Genomic DNA, 24,054 nt, shown 5'->3' on the forward strand with positions numbered 1-24,054 from the left:
CTAAAACAGATAGCCCAGTCATTGTCATATTATGTCCATGGGGTGTGCTTTACACAAATAAGCTGTATGCTACCAAAATTATAACAGTGACTACAATTCATGAGTACCTCACTGGTTATAACATGTTGTGGTGTGCCCCAAGGGTGTGAAAGACACAATATAAATACAAGTTTTTTTTAGATCATGGAATCTATGTACCTCTTTTGACCAAGTATTTTAGCCACCCATCCTGATAGTCTCTTATGTGTCTCCTTTTGTTTGAGTATGCTCTTGTAAAATGCCTTGGGAAGTTTTATGCTCTGAATAAATACAAGTTGTCATTGTTGCATATGCAGTCGGAAGCTATGTCCCACCTCAGTTCTAATGTAAGATATCTGTTTGAATTCGGGTTCACTGCCTTAGTTTATATTTTTATGAAACTTCTCTTAATAGAGTCATAGAGATGTACAGCATGGAAACAGACCCTTCGGTCCAACCCGTCCGTGCCGACCAGATATCCCAACCCAATCTAGTCCCACCTGTCAGCACCCGGCCCATATCCCTCCAAACTCTTCCTATTCATATACCCATCCAAATGCCTCTTAAATGTTGCAATTATACCAGCCTCCACCACTTCCTCTGGCAACTCATTCCATACACGTACCACCCTCTGTGTGAAAAGGTTGCCCATAGGTCTCTTTTATATCTTTTCCCCTCTCACCCTAAACCTATGCCCTCTAGTTCTGGACTCCCCGACCATAGGGAAAAGACTTTGCCTATTTACCCTATCCATGCCCCTCAATTTTGTAAACCTCTATAAGGTCATCCCTCAGCCTCTGAAGCTCCAGGGAAAACAGCCCCAGCCTGTTCAGCCTCTCCCTATAGCTCAAATCCTCCAACCCTGGCAACATCCTTGTAAATCTTTTCTGAACCCTTTCAAGTTTCACAACATCTTTCCGATAGGAAGGAGACCAGAATTGCACGCAATATCCCAACAGTGGCCTAACCAATGTCCTGTACAGCTGCAACATGACCTGTACTCAATACTTAATGTTGCCAAACTTCATTCCAAGGCTCTGTTGTGTTTTCAGTCAATGGACTAGTTTGTCTCAATCTCAGTGTACTGTACCCAAATAACAATCAGTAAAAGAGAATATGCTATAAAGTTACACCAAAGAAAAATCTCAGCACAGCAGACTTTCCATGATCTGGTTTCTATTAACAACAAAATCATTCCAATCATATTAAGGAAAGCCTGAAACAAATGCTAACCTCAGCATTGGATTCATTCTGGGTTGGTTACTACAATGTTCCAAGAGAGCACTTGTAATTATAAAGCATATTTGATGCCTGAAGAACATCCTTGGTTTGGTATCTCCTTTCAAAAGGAGTACTTCAGAACATGCAGTACTGCACAGGGAATCTGGGATTTGTGCTTCTGTCTCTAGAGTGGAATTTGATCACAATCTGCTGACTCAGAGGTGGGACTGCTGGCCATTGAGCTAATTTTGACATCTCATAAGCTGACTGACATCATGACCTGCAATTTTGTCGAGAAGGACAGATTCTGGGGAAAGCAGAGAGGCTTTCCATCTCAGCAAAATGGTGCTGTTGGAACAAATCACACAAGCCCATGCCTTTGCAGTAGGGGATGGGGAAAGTAGCAGGGTGAGTTGGAATTTTCACATCTCTGATTAACAGAGGCACCTGTACATGTTAAACTATAACTCCATTCCACTGATCTGATTTTGACTCATGGTAGTTTCAAAGCATGAAATGTGTATTTTAGACCTGGTAGGGGAAAGGCTAAATTTACTTGTGTTATTTCAAAAGGTGGCATTCCTTTTTTAGAGAGGAAAGGTGCTCATTTTGATAGGTCCCAGAATACCTTTCAGAGAGGCAAGGCACTCTTCAGGAAGGATAGTCAAATGCCCTTTTGGATTGTTAGAAGTAGACATGAACACGTGCGGAAACTTTGTGTCAAAGGGAATGGTGCCATTGGCCCATCAAATATTTGAAAAAAAAACATCTGCAGTATTTACACACTTCACTCTGTTCATCAACATAAACTCAAGAGCTGTCATTATAGGGTCATTACTATGTGATTGACCTTGAAATCTATTGTTGTCATAGTGGGATGCCTGTCAGTTCACGGTTTGGTTGACAGTCCTGATTGTTTATTGGATTATGAATAGAAATGCTTGCTTGTAAAAGAATTAAAGGAAGTTAAATCTAGTTAATGGAGTTTTAAAATCAATTAGAGTGTTTTTTTAAAATAAGTTAATCAAGAGACACAGAAGGAGTTTACTTCATATTTCAACAGTTCCTTCTAATCCCACAACTTCTACCATTTAGGTAGCAGATCTTTGTTGAAGAATCAGGCTTCCTTCATTCCTTAATCTTTCAAAATAGCTTTCTGAAAGATTAGTCAGAAGATATACAATGTGTCACTTTGCCTCTCCAATAACAACGGAGGATATGAAAAATAAGATTGGGTCATTAAATTGTGGGGGATGGTGAGGTAGGTGTTGATGCTGGGGGGGGTGAAGGGGGACTGTTTCTGTTAGCAATATTGATGACTTTGGGCATATTCTTAAATATTTTGTCAGATGACTTCCAAACTCCAACTAAAAAGAAGCCCTTTCTTAACCAGTTACCAAAGAGAAATAACCAAACAAGGTAATTTTTTTTTTAAAAGCCTTTAGAATTTTTCTCCTTAACTTTGCTCTAAACAGGGTCCAGGAGATTACATTTTTATTCCTTGGGACTCCGTGGCAATCTTAGGGGGTTAATAACTCTCTGAGGTGTGGAATGTATATGTGTGAATGAGATTGGAGGTTGTGGGGGGAGACATAAAACATTATAATGATACAACACACCAATGACTTATGCCAGAGAATGAATTATGAGATTTGTCCCTTTGGTTTTCTAGGAAGGCCTTAGCTACAGCATCACCAAACCCCTATTTAAAAGATAAAACTTGCATTTTTACAGCCGCTTTCACAATCTCAGGGCATCCCAAAGTGTTCACAACTCATTACTCAAGGAGCAAAATGTTGTGCAATTAATATTTGGCAACAGTGCAGGAGGGTGGGATGGGTCAGGGAGGATAAGAGTTGGGAATGAAAAGCTACATTTCGGGTAATTGAGAAAGGAAACTGTTTCAGCAGCTGCTTCAGTAAGCAGGATGACAGATGTCAGGAACCACAGCCAAACCTACGTGATGAGGTCAGCTAAAACTATGTAGCCAAGCAACAGAGCAAATAACCACGACAAACCTCAAAGCCTGTCATACATTTAAATAAGTGATGAAACATATTCTTTTACACTACACAACGTACACATGCACATGCACTCCTATATGTATATGCATGTGGACATGTGCATGTACATGTGCATATACCAACATGTAAGTAAACGTTTGCTGTCCAAATTTTTTTTACTGCTGTTTCTTTTGCTCTGATTGATTTAAGATGGCTGTATCGCTTTTTTCCATGGACCTATGTATATATAAAAAAAAGAGCAGCAAGGACATTCTACAAGAACACGATCTCATGCTAAAAATGAGTGGACTTTGGCTGTATCTTAATCCTGATTTGCAGTTCAAGACAAATTGCCTCTCTGTTCTCTTTCAAATCATAGGTTTATTCCAACCAGATCTTTAGTTAATTTTAAACGTTAATAATTAATTTCAGGAGATCCTAAAATACCTTAGAGTCAATAAAATATTTTTGATATACAGTCACAGTGATGAAGTCAAAAATATAGCAACCAATTTGCACACAGCAAGGTTCCAGTAAGAGGAAAGTAACAATAACTGGACTATGTTTTTGCGATATTAATCGAGTGATAATTAATACTGAGGAAACCTCTGCTTTTCTTCAAAATAGTGCCACGGGATCTTACCCATCAGTTTTACTTTGCATCCTGAGCGATGTCACTTCTGATCCTGCAACACTCCTCTGGCACTGCACTCCATGCGTTAGTCTAAAGTGTGCTCAAATCCCTGGAGTGAGTTCGAACCCACAATTTTCTTTCTGAGAGGAGAAAGTGCTACCCACCAAGACAGGATTAGCAAGCATCAACGAGAGGGCATTACTTTTGCTACACACATGGCACTAGACACTGGATAGAGGAAGTATTCATATTGGTTGCAACTGAGAGCATTGCTAGTCAGCAAATGGATAAAGACCAGGAAATCCCTGCGACTCATCCCTGAGATTTCCAATGCATGCCTGGCCAAGTCATGGTGGTAGATCAGAAGCAAATTCCTGGCTGAGGTGTCCTTCAGAATAATGATTGTTGTTGGTTATCTTGAAATGCTGGCATATTAGCATTTATTATTCTTCCCCACTTGCCATGACAACAAAGCAAACAGTACACTAAAGCAAGAAAATTATGATAATCCTTTGTGAATTCCTGGTTAGCACTCAAGTGAAATGCTGCATCAAGATCTGCACAACAAAGCTTGGAATGTATATCGTAGGTTTGTGCCTTATAAATATAAGAAGGTTAGTGGCAAGCTGAGCAATAAGTGGAACCAAAAACACAAACTTATGGAAGCAAAGTTTATGGCTGAGTTTCTAAATGAGTACTTTGTATCTTGTCTTTACTGGAGAAGAGGATGCTGCCAACATGGCAGTAAGCAAGAGGGAAGTAGAGAAATTGGCAACAATAAAAAAAAGATTGGCAGTAGTTCTGTTAAGAAAGGTTACCCGATTCCCAATGGATGTCAACTTGGCAGATGAGGGAAGTAATGGTAGAAATTGCAGAAACTCTGGCCGCTGTCTTCCAATCCTTCTGAAATAACTGCACATAGGCAAGTATCCCATCACCAAGTCACCCTTTATTTACTTGTGTTTAGATCAGAGTGGTTCTGGAAAAGCACAGCAGGTCAGGCAGCATCCGAGGAGCAGGAACATCGATGTTTTGGGCAAAAGCCCTTCGTCAGGAATAGAGGCAGTGAGCCTCCAGGGTGGAGAGATAAATGGGGGTGGAGTGGGGGTGCGGGAAAGAGGGGAAATGAGGAAACTGGAGAAGTCCACATTGATGCCCTGGGGTTGAAGTGTTCCGAGGCGGAAGATGAGGTGACCTTCTTCCCGGCAATGGGTGGTGAGGGAGTGGCGATGGAGGAGGCCCTGGACCTGCATGTCCTCGGCAGAATGGGAGGGGCAGTTGAAAAGTTGAGCCATGGGCGGTGGGGTTGATTGGTGCAGGTGTCCCAGAGATGTTCCCTGAAACGCTCTGTGAGGAGGCGTCCAGTCTCCCCAATGTCGAGGAGACCGCATTGGGAGCAACGGATACAATAAATGATATCGGTGGATGTGCAGGTAAAACTTTGATGGATGTGCAAGGCTCCTTTCGGGCCTTGGATGGAGGTGAGGGAGGAGGTGTGGATGCAGGTTTTGCAATTCCTGCGGTGGCAGGGGAAGGTGCCAGGACGGGAGGGTGGGTTGTAGGGGGCCGTGGACCTGACCAGGTAGTCACGGAGGAACAGTCTTTGCAGAAAGCAGAAAGGGGTGGGGAGGGAAATATATCTCTGGTGATGGGGTCCGTTTGGAGATGGCGGAAATATCGGTGGATGATGCAATTAATGCAAAGGTTGGTAGGGTGGAAAGTGAGCACGGGGGGGGTGGTTTCTGTCCTTATTATAGTTGGAGGGGTAGGGTTTGAGGGATGTGGATCTAAACTCTGGTTTCCAGCATCTGCAGTCCTCACTTTTGCCTACTTACTTGTGCACAGTACAATGGCTGCGGCCAGCCAGCTCGGAGTCAATCACTTGAACTGAGCAGATTCTTAATGCCCTGTTTTATTGGTCAGTCTGGGCTTCCTGATTGGTCTAGGTTAACAACCCAATCAAAGATCTCATAGTCAAGCAATCCACTTGGTTCTAATCACTACACCGTCTTAAAGATGAAAAGTGGCATCAGAGAAAGGAGAATTACTTTGGTTACATCCCTGTTTAAAAAGTGGGACAGGGATAAAAATGGTAATCACAGGCCTATTAGATTATTGTCAATTAAAGGGAATTATTCAGAGATAAAACTGAATAGGAAATGGAAAAGTATGGAAAGAAACAGGGTTGAAAATTATATTTTACTAAATCAATTAAGCTGTTTGAAGACGCCGCAAAATGATTGATGAGGGTAGTGCAGTTGATCTTATATTTATGGGCATTCAATTTTAATTTGTTGAAGTGCTGAAAAGTAGACTTACTGACAAGATTAAAATTTATAGGATTAAGAGGGCAGAGGCTTTCCGGATACCAAATTGGTTAATGGATGAGCAGTAGAAAGAGGTGGTGAGGGCTTATCTCAGAATGGAATGAAGTGCCCAGTGAGCAGATAGTCCCAGTGATGGGACTGTTACCTTTTCTGACATCAATGACCTGAATTAGGGCATACTGGAACAATTTTAATGTATGCAGTGGCACAAAACTCAAAGATGTTGCAAACAGTGAGGAAAAGAGGACATAAATAGGCAGACAAACAGCAATTTGAAGAGACAAAAGAAAACCAACATGATATAATTTTAAAGGTCCTGCAAGAACAGAGAAAATTTGGAGTTAATACATACAAATCTTAGAAAGGGCATGTGTTATGGTCCCTGATGTTATTACTGGACAAATTATATCCCAAAATGAAAACCTGGCATAATAGATCATGTTTTGTTTTTAATTAAGTGGTCTCTCACTGAAACATAAACACAGAATACTGCAGATTTTCTTTTAACAACTGAACAGCAGTATATTAACAAATTAAAGATGAAATAGAGTAAAACAAACTGTCTACTTATGATACAATTCAAAGTATAAGTATAATCTAATCAATCCCAAAACATTCCTTTATAAAATATGGAAAAAAACATCATATGTACAGTACCCAAAGCATTCCTTATATGGTACTCAAAAACAGCACTCATTCAGTACTCACATCAGAGGTCCTGTCTCTGACACCTTGATAGTTTTAAATCACTTGTGATTTTACCTTATGGACTGGAACTGCATTGGGCTCTTTTCTAAATTTATTAATTGTTTGATCTTAAGTATAATCAGCTTTCAGTAACCTCTTCAAGGTTTTATCACAACACTAGCACTAATTGCTTACTCCAAGATACTGCCTTCCCTTCTCAGGAACACTGGTTTACACTCTATCCTCATCAATAGCTTTTTGCTCAAAACCTAAACTAAATGAAAAAAAAATCTCTTTAAGCTGTGGATATTTCCCTTAAGCTTAAAAAAAAATCAAGAACACACTAACAAAACTTGAGGCTCCATTATTTACCATGCTGATTCGCAAAACAATCCAAGGAAAACAAAAATCTTTTAGTGGGACTCAAAAACTCAGTAATCCTAAAGCTAGGCCTCAAAAACTGTTTTAAAGAAAATAACCATGGCTACCGAAATACTTACAAGCTAATTATTGCCTTCAGGCTTACAGAAAACTCACAAGTTACTAACTCACAAACCAAGAAACCTACAATTTCCACAAATGATATTGAATGTATGTGTACATAAATCATAAAGGACAAGCTGATAAGATTGTTAGAAATGCATACAGCATCACAAGTTTATAAGTGAAAGCATGGAGTGCAAAAATAAGGAAGTTAAACTTTATAAAGTACTGATCAGGCCAGTCGCAAATTCTCTGATTAATTCTGGGAACCATGCATGAGAGAGGATGTCAAGGCCTCAGAGAGGATTCAGAGGAACTCCACCCCCATCCTACCTCCACCCTATTGTTACTGCTACAGGGCTGATTCAATTTTGGACCCACTTTCATCCAGGGAAATGAGCAGGACATGTACACAATTGTTAAATCCAGCCTACTGAGTAGATTCAGGAGAGAAGTTGATGAATGTTCTTGGTACATAATAAAGTAAGCAATATGGGGACAATGCAGGAAGCAGATATTGAGGTCAGCCATGTTCTCATTCAACGATGGAGCTGGACAAAGCATCAAATGGTCCATTTCAGCTGTTTCGTATGTTGGAAGATGAAGTGGGAATTGAGCTAAGCCAAAGTGCTGCCTTTCTTGACACAGAAAAGAATATAACACTAGTCCTTTCCAAACATAGGTACATAATGCTTTTGTGAATCCAGTGGTTAAGAATGAGTTTGACAAATCACTTTCTTTGAATTAGTCTGCATGCTTTTCGGTTTGGTGCAAAATCCTATCACTTTTTGTGGTCATGCAGCACGCAGAAGATATGGGAGCAAATATAGGTCAAGCGACCCTTGAAGACTGAGCAAAGCAGTCAAGTTTCATAAGAAATATTTTTTATTTGTTCATGAGATGTGAATATCAATGGCTAGGTCAGCATTTATTGCTCATTCATAATTGCCCCGTAGACATTTAAGACTCAGCCACATTGCCTTGAGTTTAGAGTCAAGATGAATGAAGGACAGCAGAATTTCTTCCCTAAAAGGCAATAGTGAACCAGATGAGTTGTTAACAACAATTGACAGTGATTATAGAATTTCTTTTCAAACAAGCCTGTTCAGATATGAGTGGCATGTCTGGGGCTGGTGGGATATGAAGCCTTCTTCCTCAAAGCTATGGTCGCTACCACTGCATCACAATAGTGGTTATATGGTCACCATTAATTCTAGATTAGTATTGAATTCAGATTTCACTATCTGTCATGGCAGGGTTTGAACCTCATGGCCCCAGAACATTAGCCTAAAGTTATGGATTACTAGTTCAATGATATTACTCCTATACAACTGCCACCCACAGGGGGAAATCACTGCCAATTAGAGAAGAGTATATCTCACTAGATCTTATGAAGTAATGAAGCATATAATCAACAGAAACAATTGTAGGAAATGAATGTCATTCCAATATTTGGCTCTGGCAATGCACGAAAACTGCAAATGTGGCCTCCAAGGGCTTGTGTCACCCGCAGTGTTCCATAGAGAAGTTTCAGACGTCTCTTTGGCATCAAGTGAATATAGTTCTGAAATATTGCGTGGAGTCCTCAAATTGAGATTTGACAGAGGAAACTAAATACTTTTCAGTCATTCAACTGAAAGAATGTTTGTGGTTAGCAGATTAAGTCAAAGACTGTTTCCTGTTAAAGATATCTGACTCATTTCTCCGCACTTCTTGAGAACTGTCTTGCCAAATTAACTCCAAAATAGCTCCTCTAAGTGCTCAAGGTTATTACTGTAGAGTTGCACATATGAATTAGGAGCAGGCGCAGGCCATTCGGCCCCTCAAGTCTGCTTTGCTATTTGTTAAGTTTTGTGGAGGATTTGATTATGGCCTTGACTCTTCTTTCCTCTTTATCCCCTATTCCTTTTGGGTTTGCTTACATATTAGAATAAAGGCCCTGGATTCCATTCAATTCATACATTGTTTATTGTATTTTTTTGCTCATTTTTATATCTGTCCTCTTTATAAGTCTCTTGACTGAACATTACTTTCCAGTACACTCCTGGCCTCACTGCGCACATATAAACATTAAAAGGTACATAGTGAAACACATTCAAACATACACACATACGTATACACATGTACACAAACACCTGTATTTAGTACACATTCATTTTTCAGCAGGGTCCACGATCTACTTCATCTTCTGAATGCATTCTTTACCTTTCATCCAGATACCGGCAGAGGTGTAGTTTCAGATTACCTATCTATCTCTCTGTTCAAGATTTGTAACAGCCTGAGTTGCCTTGAAAGGTGAAGGGGAAGGGGAGTATCTAAGCGATAAAGGAAAAGGAGCATTTACCAAATAAAAGGACAGTATTGGATTCACTCATATTTCTAACAAATAACCAAATATAACCAGGCAAGTGGTCTGACTGGATGAACAACAATAGGTTTATATTGCACTGAGGAAGCTTTCAGTCCATCATAACTGTATCAGCCTTTTGAAACAGCTAATCATGCCACTCTTCCACAACTCTGGAAAATCTCCTTGCAAATTCCCTTCTGAAAATTACAATTGAATCTGCTTCCAATGCCTTTGCAGGGAGAGCTTTTCAGATCAAACCAGCTCACTACTAAAAAGACAAAGCCTCTTTCTGATTCTTTTGGAAATCTTAAACCCAGGTCCTTTGTCTAGCGACCCAAGTACAGTGTATGCAGAAAAAAACCCTCTTCATTTATTGTATCAAAACTCTTCATAATTTTGAACACTTCCTTCTTCTGCTCTAAAGAAAAGAATTCTAACTTCTCAAAACTGAAGTTATCAACCCAATCCTATTGTGATAAAACTATTTTGCTTTTACCAAGAATAATTTCTACACTTGGTGCTCTGGCACTAATTGAAACTCACGTGCATTAATTAGTAATTGATGTAGCTAAAATGTTGTTTTCTCAGAGTACAAATAAGGCAAAGTTGCTTAGTGCAGAACTCATCAATACCAGTTTCTGGTTTTAGTCATCCTGCTTTACAAATGGAAAAGGTTTTCAAATGCAAGTTTGCAAAACTACCTACCTGCCAAAGCAGAAGAATGCAAAGTGAAGACCCAAGAGGGTGGCTACTACATGCCTGATGATATGGTTGGTCTTGCTTGGATGGAGGTAGTTCCGAAATAGAAAAGCTGTGAATAATCCGAACAGTTGGCACATTGCAAAATTTACCTTTTAAAAGAAAATTACATTTGAAATGTTACAGATTGGAACTGGCTATAATACCAATTTAGAGTCATCTCTTTGTGTCTTCAATGCAGTAAAAGACCAAGAAGCTTCACCATGACAGTGGAGAGGGATAGGTGAACAAACGTTTGGCAAGAAAGGTCGATTTTAAAAGGGCGAGGCAAGAAGTAAAGAGCCAAAGAGATTTAGGGTGGGAATTCCAGAGATTACAGCCCAGGCAGATGAGAAACAAACACTAATGACCAGTGACAAAAATTAGGAGTGTACAAGAGGTCAGCATTGGAGGAATATGGTGAATTTTGATTTATTTGATTTGATTCAATTTATATTTATAATACAGTAATAAGTTTCCAGCCAGAGGAAGTTACTGAGGCAAAGAGGGGCAAGACCAGTGAGATATTTTGAAGATATCAATGAAAATGTTCAAACTGACCCTTTGACAGACAAGGTGACAGTGCAGAAGACACAGAAGGTGACGGACACATATCAACATCTTAGCTTGAACACACTTACTTTACTCTGTCTAAAACCACCCAGTCTATGGATTGGATTTGGGATCTTTTCTCACCTACTTTATTAGCTCTTTGTCCAACTCAGTGTCAAACAATTTACCTGATACAGCTCCTGTGAAGGGCCTTGTGACATTTTTATCATGCGAAAGATGCAATGTAGATGCAAGCTGATGTGATTGTCTTTAAAGTGATTCCACTATATCAGTAAGTACATCTAATTCCCATTTTATGGGAGGGAAAATGTTACTCTTTAATTTCCAAACTACCTCCAATGTTTCATAACTTAGTATTTCTCAATAATTTCTTCTTTCAGATAACTGTATTACAACACTAGCCTGTTGTCACAATATTGTGACAATGATTCATTAGTTCCCGTGCAGTGCTCACTTGACAGGAACACTCACATGACAGCTCAAAAGATGGGCAAACATGAAAATATAAATATGTATTACACACATGCATTTATTATATAAAAACACGCAAAAAGACATGCACAGTTATACAATATATAAAGATATATAACTCATTTCATTTCCTCATAATAGAAAGTATTGCAATGGGTATTGCATGGGATCTGGACTTTTTAAATTGGATGTGAAAAATATTCCTGGCTTTAGACTTATTTGGGTCCTCTCTCTCACCATCTTCCCAGTAAATCAATAATTCTCTCAGTTTAAGTTTCTTTTTTTTTGCCCGAACTGGAAAAGCTCTTCAAAGTGGCTTCCAATTTTTACCCTTCTTTCATCTTCACATGGTCCAGCTATGACTTTTCCCTTCCCTTCCTCAATTTCTTTTTCTCCAAACCTGGGAATACTTTATCAGCAAATATGCAAGATACGTCCATGAGCTTAACCACACTTGCTCACCTTAAAAACAAAGTATGCTGATTATATTCAGTGGATCAGGCAGTATTTGGTGAGAGACGTCAATGTGCTCTGATGAAGGATTTTCAACCTCAAACATTCTGTTTATCTCCCCAGATACTGCCTAACCTAAAGAGTATTTATTGCTGATTTCCAGTATCTACGGTATTTTTCCCGTGTTACATTTCCCCACACACTGCCTCATGTCAGGACTTCAATCTATTCTCCCAGTTTCCCCATCTTCATCACAATTTCTTATGATGCAACTTGTAACACTTGTTCCTTCACCTCCTCTGACCTCACCACCTGAGGACCCAGACATGCCTTCCAGGAGAAACAGCAATTTACATGTTCTTCATTTAACTTATGGCCATTAAGCCACAGCAGTTCTGGTTACAACATTGTTGGATGTAATAGCATTAGAGAGAGGGCGCTGAAGAGATTCACTGGGATGTTGACTAGATTGGGACAATTCAGCTCTGAAGAGAGACTAGATAGGCTGTGGTTGTATTCCATAGAGCAGAGCACCTGGCTCTCACTGTCCCCCCCAGACTACAGTGTTCAATCAAGCTCAACCCAAACCCAAGCAACTTCAAATAAAAGCAAAACACTGTGGATGCTGGTAATCTAAAATAAAAACAGAAAATACTGGAAAAACTCAGCAGGTCAGGTAGCCTCTGTGGAGAGAGAAAAACAGAGTTAAAAGTTTTGAGTCTGATGCAACTCTTTCATCTTCTGGACTACTTTACTGACAGTAAACTCTGCCCACTTTCTATGTGCTTCTTTCCATGCTTCAGTCTCAATTCTGGTTTAGCTGTTGGACTGTTGATTATTTTGCTGTTCATTACAGAACAACCTTGGTTATGTGAACAACATTCCGGCAATAGTACTAAAGACTTGTGCTCCAGAACTTACCATTCCCCTAACCGAGCTGTTCCAGTACAGTTACAACACTGGCATCTATCCGACAGTGAGGAAAATTGCCCAAGTATGTCCTCTACATAAAAAGCAGGACAAATCCAACCCAGCCAATTACTGCCCCATCAGTCTACTCTGGATCACCACCAGTAAAATGATGGAAGGTGTCATTAACAGTGCTATCAAGCAGCACCTGCTCAGCAATAACCTGCTCAGTGATGCCCAGTTTGGGTTCTGCCAGGACCATTCAGCTCCAGACCTCATTACTGCCTTGGTTCGAACATGGATAAAAGAGCTGAAATCCAGAGGTGAGGTGAGACCGAGAGCTCTTAACATCAAGGGTGCAATCGACCGAGTGTGGCATCAAGGAGCCCTCACAAAATTGGAATCGGGGGGGGGAAACTGTCTGCTGGTTGGAGTGATGCTTGACACATAGGAAGATGGTTGTGGCTGTTGGAGGTCAGTCATCTCAGCTCCAGGACATCTCTGCAGGAGTTCCCCAGGGTAATGTCCATGGCTCAACCATCCTTCAATGACCTTTCTTCCATCATAAGGTCAGAAATGGGGATGTTCGCTGACAATTGCACAATGTTTAGCATCATTTGCGACTCCTCAGATACTGAAACAGTCTATGCCCAAATGCAACAAGATGTGGACAATATCCAGGTTTGGTCTGACAAGTGGCAAATAACATGTGTGCCACACAAAAACCAGGTCTCACCAAGAAGAAACAAACAATCTAACCACTGCCCTTGACATTCAATGGTGTTAACCATTGCTGAATCCCCCACTATCAATATTCTGAGGAAACTCAACTGGACGCACCACATAAACACAGTGGCTACAAGAGCAGATCAGAGGCTAGGAATACATCAAGTAACTCACCTCCAGACTACCCAAAGCCTGTTCACCGTCTACAAGGCACAAGTCAAGAGTGTGCTGGAATACCCCCCACTTGCCTGGATGGGTGCAGCCCCAACAACACTCAAGAAACGCGTAACCATCCGTGACAAAGCAGGCTGCTTGATTGGCATAACATCCACAAGCATTCTCTTCCTCCACCAGTGATGCTCAGAGGCAGCAGCAGTGTGTACTTTCTGCAAGATGCACTGCAGAAATTCATCAATGTTCCTTAGTCAACACTTCCAAACCCACGGCCACTTCCATCTAGAAGAACAACTGTAGCAGATATATGGGAATGCCACCACCTTCAAATTCTCCTCTAAGCCACTCACCATCCTGACTTTCCTTCACTGTAGCTGGGTCAAACTCCTGGAATTCCCTCCCTAACAGCAATGTGGGTCAATCCACAGCAGGTGGTCTGCAGCAGTTCAAGAAGGCAGCTCACCACCACCTTCTCAAGGGCAACTAGGGACAGGCAATAAATGCTGGCCAGTCAATGATGGCCACATACCACAAATAAATGAATAGTTTGAGGATTGGTAAAAGATAGACGAAAGAATATAAATTAAGAGCTCATTGCAAAAAAAAAGTTACGTGTTGTCAAGGCTTTTTGTCTTGCTCTGATCAAGGCAACTTGTAGAAGTATCAAAGCAAAACCAAGACAACATTCATGTTGTAAAAAAGGTGAGTGCTGATTGGTGGGTAAGTGGAATCTGATTTGTAGAGGCATTGCCATGGAGAGAGCATCGGTTAATGATGACTGACAGTTGTCTGACAGTTAGTTTTTGTTAAAGTTTTAAACCAGGCAGGTTGCTTTGATTGGTTAGAGCATTGTCCTTACAAATGAACTGAAGTGGGCACATGTGTCTTTCTGTTCGCAAAGAACAGGCCCTGTCTTTTAGTGTATGCAGCTTCCAGTACATGCAAGTGCATCACATTGCAAGCTCTGATCAGATGAGCCAAAGGGCCGAGGAGTGGCATGTGGAGTTTAACTTAGATAAATGTGAGGTGCTGCATTTTGGAGAGGCAAATCAGGGCAGGACAAATATGTTTCACGGTAAGGTCCTGGGGAGTGTTGCTGACCAAAGCGACCTTAGAGTGCAGGTTCATAGTTCCTTGAAAGTGGAGTCCCAGGAAGGCAGTGAAGGTGTTTGGTATGCTTGCCTGTGTTGGTCAGTGCATTGAGCATAGATGTTGGGAGGTCATGTTGTAGCTGTGTAGGACATTGATTAGGCCACTTTTGGAATATTGTGTGTAACTCTGGTATCCCTGCTATTGGAAGGATGTTGTGAAAGGGTTCAAAAAAGATTCGCAAGAATGTTGCCAGGGTCAGAGTGTTTGAGCTATAGGGAGGGGTTGAATAGGCTGGGGCTATTTTCCCTGGAATTTTGAAGGCTGAGGAGTGACCTTATAGAGGTTGATAAAGTCATGAAGGGCATAGATAGGGTGACTAGACAAGGTCTTTTCCCCAGGGTGGTGGGGAGAGTCCAAAACTGGAGGGCATATGTGAGGGGGCAAGATATAAAGGGATGTAAGGAGCATTTTTTTCACACAGAGGGTGGTGTATGTATAGAATGAGCTGCCACAGGAAGTGGTGGAGGCTGATACAATTACAACATTTAAAAAGTGCCTGGATGGGTGTATGAATAGGAAGGTTTTAGAGAGAGATGGGCTAAATGCTGGCAAATGGGATTGATTTATTTAAGATATCTGGTCAGCATGGAGCAGTTGGATCGAAGGGTCTGTTTCCATGCCTCTACGAATCTATGATTAAGAGAGAATAAATGTCTTCACTGAAAGAACAGAGAGGTTTCGGAATTCACCATCAGGACGGCCAAGGTTCTTAATTGTTGAGTTACTCCAAATAGAGAGCAGAAGACCTTTGGACATTTAGGGAATTAAATAATATAGGGATAACGCAAAAAGGTGTAATTGAGGTGAAAGATTTGTTACAATCTTATAGAAGAGCAGTCCAGGCCCAAAGGACTGCACAACCTTCTCCTGCTTCTATTTCTAAAGCGACATTTCTAACTCCATCCCTCAGCCACAGGCATCGTTGGCAGAGAAAATAAACCTCCTTCGAGACCATTCTTGACTGACTGCTGGAGAAAGATTTGCTTCAACCAACTCTTCCTTACAACCAAGCAGACCAGGGGCTCACCAGGTTGGCCCACAGTCCCCAGAAAATAATCCCTGGTTTCATGATCTTCACTAAAATTGCAGAGTGCAACACCTGACAGAATATGTTCTTTCCATTTTCCCTTAGTATTTTCTTTCATTTGTTGCAAATTTTCATAGATTTCAAAATTTTAAGTCAGAAATCACGCAATCAAGTAACAGAAGACTGTGCTCACTTTATCTGAGCTGTAGGAAAGAGGGGCAATGTGAGAATAAACATGTTGAATAACCAGTAGAAATTGTGCTAGGATGGCGCAATTGGAGGAAATTCACATTGTAAGAAAACCTTCAGGAGTGCCTCTCATTAAAGCAGGAAATTGAAGCAAAGCAGCAAATCATTCTCTCTCCGCTCTGACTCAGAGTAACTGAGATTTTGTTTTAGCTTCCTTCTCCTAAAAGATGTTCTGCTGGATTTCATTTTTGGTAATGTCAGCTGCCCTTCCATATCTCGTTCAAGTGAGTAGCCTTAACATAAGCTGAGAGAGCTGGGACACCATTCGATTTGAGATGCACATCCAATGTCATCAAAACAGGTAATTATAAAGATTATGGACTGTCATTTAATCAATCCGCCCCAACCGGCACTGGAGCACTTAAGCCGACTGGAGTCTCTATGTCAGCCACGGATCAATGGGTACACCCTAGCTTCACAGCTAGAAGATCATGGGTACAGGTCCCAATTCAGAGGTTTAAGCGCATAGTTTGATACTCCTAGTGCAATACTAAGGGGCTGCTACACTGTTAAGGTTCCAAGTTCTCATGCTAATCGGAGGTCTGACAGTGCTGTTGTGTGGACAGAAGAGATGCCATTCCCTGGTGCAAAGATCAGCAGTACTCTCCCCATTATCGTGACCGATATTTATCCCTTAACCAGCACCTTTAATACCTTTGACTTCACTATTATTACATTCTAAAAATTGGGCTAAATGGTTTCAACCATTATAATGATTGATGATATTTCATAGGCTGTTAAATGACATAAGAAATCCTGAAGTTATTGAAGGTGCCTTGAATCATTGCTATGTTACATTGGTAACACCATGGACTACTGTACAGTTTTGGCCTTCATATCTAAGGAAGGATATATGTGCCTATGATGGAATGTGACATAGATTCACTAAACCGATTCCTGGGATATGGAGACTGTCCAATCAGAAGTCATTGAATATTCTAAACCTATATTCGCTTGAGTTTAGAACAATAAGAAGTGATTTAATTGAAATATATAAGATGCTTGAGGGGTCTTGATAGGTTAGATACTAGGAGGAAACTTAGTGTGTAGAACATTCCAAAGCACATATCAAGGCAGTAACACCACTCTAGGTTAAGGCATAAGTACACCACTTCAATATATTGAATGTAATTTGTGACTCCAAACTTTTATTTGGCACAGTTACAGGATATACACTGGATTTCAATCTAGTCTCAATGAGCTCACTCCAAAAAAAACAAGAGTATTCTTTGTGGTGATTGAATAGGCTTTAACAGAACAAAGACCAAAGAACATTACAGTGCAGGAACAGACCCTTCGGCCCTCCAAGCCTGCACCGATCGAGATCCTCTATCTAAACCTATCACCTATTTTCTCAAGATCTGTATCCCTTTGCTCCCTGTCCATTATATATCTGTCTCGATATATCTTAAATGACGCAATCATTCCCGCCTCTACCACCTTCATTGGCAACACATTCCAAACACTTACCATCCTCTGCATAAAAAACTTTCCTCATATATTTCCTCTAAACCTTTCCCCTCTCACTTTGAACTCATGAGTTGTTTGAATCAACAGTTTTTTTTAACTGAAGTGGTCCAAAAGGGATTAATCTTTGTCAGATTAGCGAAAGAATTTAGATATTTGTATAAAATGAAAATAACAATTGAAAAATACAAATCAGGAACATTTAAAATTAACTTTTATCATGCACATTCACCAGGACATAGTCTGTCAAGCACTAACCCTTCCTTAGCAAAAGCTATTACACTAATATTAAAATATTAATTAGTATTTGAACTGGCTAGTTTAATATTTGGAATACTTCCAATGTTTTAAAGGAGGAAAAAAGCTTTTGATAGTTGGGATAGACTGCCCATTAGTTACCTAATCATACAACTTAGTTGTTATAGATTATTGAACACAAAGTAACATTTAATTTATCTCTTGCACTATATAAGGCAAAAATACTTCATATGGTTGGACAGAACATTAACAATAGCATTTATATAGAATCTTTGCTGCATGTTAAAACCTAGCACAGCCAATGAATTACTTATAAAATGCAGTCACTGTTTTCCTGTGGACAAGGAACAGCAGCCAAATTGTGCCAGCAAGATCACACAAATTGCAAATACTTTGATGGTGCTGTTTGAGAGACAAGTTCAGTTCAGGCCTAAGACAACTGGTGAAATAATGCCAAAAGATCTTTATTCAAGCAAAGATGGGCGTTGGGTTAATACCTTGTCTGAAAAAGGCACTTTCTACCATGCAAGTACTTCCTCAGAGCAGAACTGAAATATCAACCCCGAGCTCCTGTCTAGAAATAGCAAGTTCGTGTAAATAGAGATGAGATAAAAGCAGAAAATAGTCGAATTACATTTTTATTTCATTTCCAGCATCCGTAGTGTCTTGATTTTCAGCAGCCATGAGATGTTGACTGGATAATCTGCATTTTAGTTACGGTTCAGGGATGAACAGTGGGCAGAACACCGGAGGAAAATCTACTGCTATTCTTTGAAATGTTCCCGTGAGATCCTACAGCTACTTGATAAAAGCAGACAAGGGCTCTGTTTATCTTATCTGAAAGACAACACCTCCTCAGTAGGGCACTGAAGCATCAGCCTTGATGTTATGCGTGAGTGTCTGGATGGGGGTTTGATGTGAGGAGTGGGGAGTAAGGGGAGGCGGATAGTGGGTGGTGGAATACCATTGAGCCAAAGCTGACCCCGAGTTCCATACTAAAGCAAGAGCAAAAACTTCCATTTAGAAAAAAATGTTTCAAACCAGAGCAATCCCTTTCTTTTTTGTTCACCCAGAAATGTATGAAATCGTTACCTGTTCTATGGGTAAACGGAGTCTCTCGCTGAGAGGCAGAAGTAGCTCTGATCCACCGCTTGAACCCATGCTTGCACCCAGCAGATAGTGAGAGGCGAGTGGCGATCTCCTTCCGGAATGCACCTGAAACTGACAGAACTCTCACCTGAAACTGACAGAACTCCGAACGCCCACAAACTCCCTGCTGTGTCTCGGCTTGCGCTCAGTCCCCGGAGCTAACATCAACTCCTCAAACTTTCTGAATAAGTGCCGTTGATTGGACAACGTCATTGTTTCCAAAACATGGGTGGGGAGAGGGAGACCTAAGTCAAGAGATTCCCCAAGAAAAGAAAAATCTGGCCGCACGCAAAATTTAAATTTCAAAAGGGTGTTTCCCCTCAGACGCGTTCTCTCGAGAGCAGAGCTTTCCGAATATGTGCAGAACTGAGCCCATAGCACACCCTGTTGGTCATCTGCTCAATGCATTGGGATCAAATCCTCATAAATTGAGCATGTTCTTCTGCAAAAGGGACAAATTTCTTGAGTTTGTGTAAAATAAGGCAAAAAAAAACTCTTTCACTATGCTCCTAATATTACAGGAGTAAATTAGCGTACATCCATACACACTCATAAATTGTGCAGCATGAAAACAGACCAACTAAACCATGGCAAACATAATCCCCAACTAAGCTAGTCCCACCTGCCTACTCCTTGCAAACATTTCCTATTCACGTACTTACCCAGTGTCTTTTAAATGTTGTAACTGTGCCCACTTTCTCAGGAAGTTCATTCCACACACTAATCACTCTCTATGTAAAAAAAATTGCCCCTCCTTTTTCAAATCTCTGTCCTCTCACCTTATAGTGTGCCCCCTAACCTTCAAAGCTCCCCCCCCCCCCCACTAGGGAAAAGATAACCTACCATTAACCCTATCTACACCCCTCAAGATTTCACACAGCTCTATAAGGTCACCCCTCATCCTCCTACGCTCCAATCAAAAAAGGTCGCAGCCTTTCTTTGTAACTTAAACCTTCTATACCCAGTAACATCCCCAAGATGAACAGAACAGTCTACTTTTCTTTTGCAGAGGACAGATGATAATTTAAAATTCATGTAGCACTTTTAACCCAGTAAAACATCCCTAAATAACTTCACAGAAGCATTAACACAGAAAAAAAAGGTATTGTGCCACAAAAACAGATAGACAAGTGATCTATAGCTTGGGTGAAGATTGGTTGCAAGGATTATGGTAATGGGGCTAGAGATATTTGGGGGGGTGGAATTTTCAGAGCTAAGGGCTCAAAACAACCGAAAGTGCAGCCACTAATGTAAATTCAGTTTGCTCTAGAGACCAGAATGAGAGAAGTGAAGAGATTTTGAAGGGTTGGAAAGTGGAAGGCAGCTTGAGGTAGAGAGATATAGAAATAAGCCTTAACTCGGAGAGAGATTGGATGTAGAGATTATAGCAATATCAATAAATACCACTCGTGACTCCTAGCAAACTGGAAATCAGGTCAGTCTATAGATTTTGAACATTTTGCTTCACTGTCACTGTAAAGAAATGCTCTACTTAATACCATCCAACAACATTTCGACAGTCTAGGGGAGCTCCTATAGGTTTGTGTGTGGGAACACTTGATTTTACAAGGAACATTATACCATGAAATATATATGATTTAGACAGCATAATTACAAGCTGGTTCTTAAGTCAATTAGATATCAGAAGAAATGAGCACCATTAAACTGATCTTCTTTATTTATATCCCTTTTGAAGTCTGTCTGTCTGCCTCAGGGCAGGCCCTAATGTCAGCCATGAGAATCTTGAGGCACTTACTAAGGAAAGAATAACTGAGAGAGTTTCCCCTCAATGCTTGGACCTCTGAGACCCAATCTAGATGGAAAAGATTCCTTGGAAAAGGTGTAAATCAGTTATATCCAATTGGCATATAAACTCAAAGACCAGTTAATCTGCCGTTGGTGGTTGGTGTTTGCCTAGGCAATGCTTTCAGCACGTGGACAAGTCATTCAATCCAACTGTGCCTCCTCCCACCATACTGCTGATGAAAGGACTAAAACGTTAACTCTCTTTTTCTCTATTCATTGATGTTGTAGCTCTACTAACTATTTCCAGCATCTTTTATCCTCTGTTCACCCCCACCCTGACTTTACCTCATCATCTACCTTCTCCTGTAATAAATCAAGGCTGTTCACATTTATGTTTTCTCCCCACTCTCTGAATGAAAACATTTCTCTTGAATTTCATATTTTTATGATTATCTTATAGGTATTTTTTTTTGTTTTCAATTCACCTGCAAGTGGAAACATCTACTGTACTTCTACATTACTGGGGACTCATGCATATCTTAAAGTCCTCTTTCAATGCTCTCCTCAACTTCTCTTTCCTATGAATGGTGCTGAGCCGATGTTCTTTTTTTATTATTCATTGCATGTAAGCATCGCTGACTAGACCAGTATTTATTGCCCATCCCTCAATGCCCTCGATCTGAACAATTTGCCAGGCCATTTCAAAAGGTAGTTAAGAGTCAACCGTACTGCTTTCGATCTGCAGTCATGTATAGGCCAGGCAGACCAGGTAAGGATTGCAGATTTTCTTCAATAAAGGCTGTTAGAGATTCAAATGGCTTTAACAGCAATCGACAGTGATTACACAGTCACTGTTATGCTATCTTGTTATTCCAGATTTTTATTGATTCAGCAATACCGTGGTGGGATTTGGACCCATGTCCTCAGAATGGTAACCTGTAGTTCTAGATTAAAACTCAGTGATATTATCACTGCATCCCCTTAGTTGATTAGTATTCTTACAAATCCACTTTATACATTCTCCAGGGTCTCTGTATTCATTTTTAATATGGAGAATAAGATTGTGCGGTGGTTTAGGGAGAAATGTTGACTAGGCATTGGCAGAACTCCCTGCTCTTTATCATGTAGTAACATGGGATCTTTTACATCAGCATCAGCCAGGAAACAGTACCCTATTAGCATCACATCCACGAGTTAGTATATTCAACAATACAGCACTCTGTCAACAATGAATTGAAAGATTCAGTACTCAAATGAACACTTTCAGAAGAGGTGTGTCAGCAACTCGAAGAGACAGTTGAGCATTAAAGCTGGTAATGTATATTGCTTCCCTGATGTTACAGAATGGATGCACATTGACTGTGCTTCATTTCAACTGGAATGAAAAGGCACTCTCAGCAGACAACTGTAAATAATCAGAACCACAGACCCAGATGGTTCCACTTTTGCCCCATCCATTTCAAGGGAGTGGGGATGGCCTCGATTTACAGAAAACCACCTGAATTTGCAGCATGTCTCTGCAGAAATGATTTTAATTAGAATCTTAAACATACTAAATAGCAAGGGGAACCTGAAGAATGTGATTTTCAGAAGACAAGACTATTCTTTTCAGTCCCCTCTCAAACACAGCTCCCTATGTTGAGACATATATGTATACCCAGAAGAATAATATTCTTTTCTCCTCATTTTCTGAATGCACCAACTCTTTCCAAGTATACAGTTCCATGGATATTGAGTGACTTTCGTACTGTACCACACTGACCAATTTTTGATTATAACCTTAAGCTTATCAAAGTTCACAGAATATTCAATTATAGGAGAAGCTTCATATATTTATTTCCCATCAGGAGTCAATTATAGAGTCATAGAGATAGACAATATGGAAACAGATCCTTCGGTCCAACTCGTCCATGCCAACCATGAATCCTAAATGAATCTATTCCCATTTGCCAGCACTTGTCCAATGTCCCTCTAAACCCTTCTTATTCATATACCCACCCAGAAACCTTTTAAATGTTGTCATTGTACCAGCCTCCATCACTTTCTCTGGCAGCTCATTCCATACACACACTACCCTCTGCGTGAAAAAGTTGCCCCTTAGGTCCCTTTTATATTTTTTCCCCACTGACCCTAAACCGATGCTCTCTAGTTTTAATGGTAATCAGAAGGAGGAACTCTGTCTGGTTTCCTCATCTACCCCAGGTTTGAGCCAATGTTTCCCAATGCAGATAAGTCCTACCTGCGGTGGAGATGGAGAAAGGAGGTGCCATGTATAGTCTAGCTAATGAAACATTAAGTAGGAGGACATCATGGCCCAGAGTCTGGACTGAGTTTAGAACGTTGCAACTTTACATAACTTTGAAAAGGAAAGGACAGCATTTTTACTTTTTAATTATTCTTTTGGATACAAAGAATGCTAAAATTTATTGTGCATCCCTAGATGCATTCAGGAAGATGGTGCCAGACCGTGTTCTTGAACTTGGAGTCCATGTAGTGAAGGTACCCCCATGCTGTTGATATCTTGGGAATTTTAGGATTTTGACAATGAAGGAGAACCGATGCACCACCAAGTGGGGTGGTGTGTAATTCGGTGGAGAATTCAAGGTGATGGTATTCATATGTGTTGGCTGGTTGAGGTGATGCTCAGTCTTGGAATGTATGCAATACATGACATCACCACCAGGAGTCCCCAGAAAGCCTTTGCAAACATTTAAAATGGAAATCATTTATTACAAGCTGTAACCTAACTATAAATATCATATTTGAAATTTTGCTAATGAGTGAAGCAAATCTTGTTTAACTTTGCTTGGACCTTCTCCATAACTGTAACTCCATATTCCAAATCATCCATATTCCCTAGTTTGATCAGGTAGAACTCTGTGGGAAGCTAGAGAAGTGATTGCTGGGCCTCTTGCTGAGATATTTGTATCATCGATAGTCACAGGTGAGGTGCCAGAAGACTAAAGGTTGGCTAACGTGGTGCCACTGTTTAAGAAGGGTGGTAAGGACAAGCCAGGGAACTATAGACCAGTGAGCCTGACATCAGTGGTGGGCCAGTTGTTGGAGGGAATCCTGAGGGACAGGATGGACATGTATTTGGAAAGGCAAGGACTGATTAGTGATAGTCAACATGGCTTTGTGCGTGGGAAATCATGTCTCACAAACTTGATTGAGTTTTTTTGAAGAAGTAACAAAGAGGTTTGATGAGGGCAAAGCAGTAGATGTGATCTATATGGACT

The 24,054-nt window shown here is 40.5% G+C and overlaps 1 protein-coding gene across 3 annotated transcripts in view; it reads right to left on the minus strand.

The window, feature by feature from the left end:
* The window catches only part of LOC122563613 (lysophospholipid acyltransferase 2-like), a 65,898-nt gene extending 46,152 nt beyond the window's left edge, over positions 1-19,746 (minus strand). The window contains exons 1-3 of one of the 3 annotated variants that reach the window (XM_043717572.1): positions 19,732-19,746; positions 19,013-19,141; positions 10,429-10,574 (exon numbers count right to left, since the gene is read on the minus strand). In XM_043717572.1, the coding sequence (XP_043573507.1) occupies positions 10,429-10,574; positions 19,013-19,081 (215 nt within the window). In that variant the 5' untranslated portion in view covers positions 19,082-19,141; positions 19,732-19,746. Of the gene's footprint in view, positions 1-3,885; positions 4,406-10,428; positions 10,575-19,012; positions 19,429-19,731 lie in introns of those variants that run through there. The other 2 variants (XM_043717571.1, XM_043717573.1) reach the window with 2 other exon arrangements.
* Between the last annotated feature and the right edge of the window lie 4,308 nt (positions 19,747-24,054).

The sequence above is a fragment of the Chiloscyllium plagiosum genome, chromosome 27 (assembly GCF_004010195.1).
Source record: "Chiloscyllium plagiosum isolate BGI_BamShark_2017 chromosome 27, ASM401019v2, whole genome shotgun sequence".
NCBI lineage: Eukaryota > Metazoa > Chordata > Chondrichthyes > Orectolobiformes > Hemiscylliidae > Chiloscyllium > Chiloscyllium plagiosum.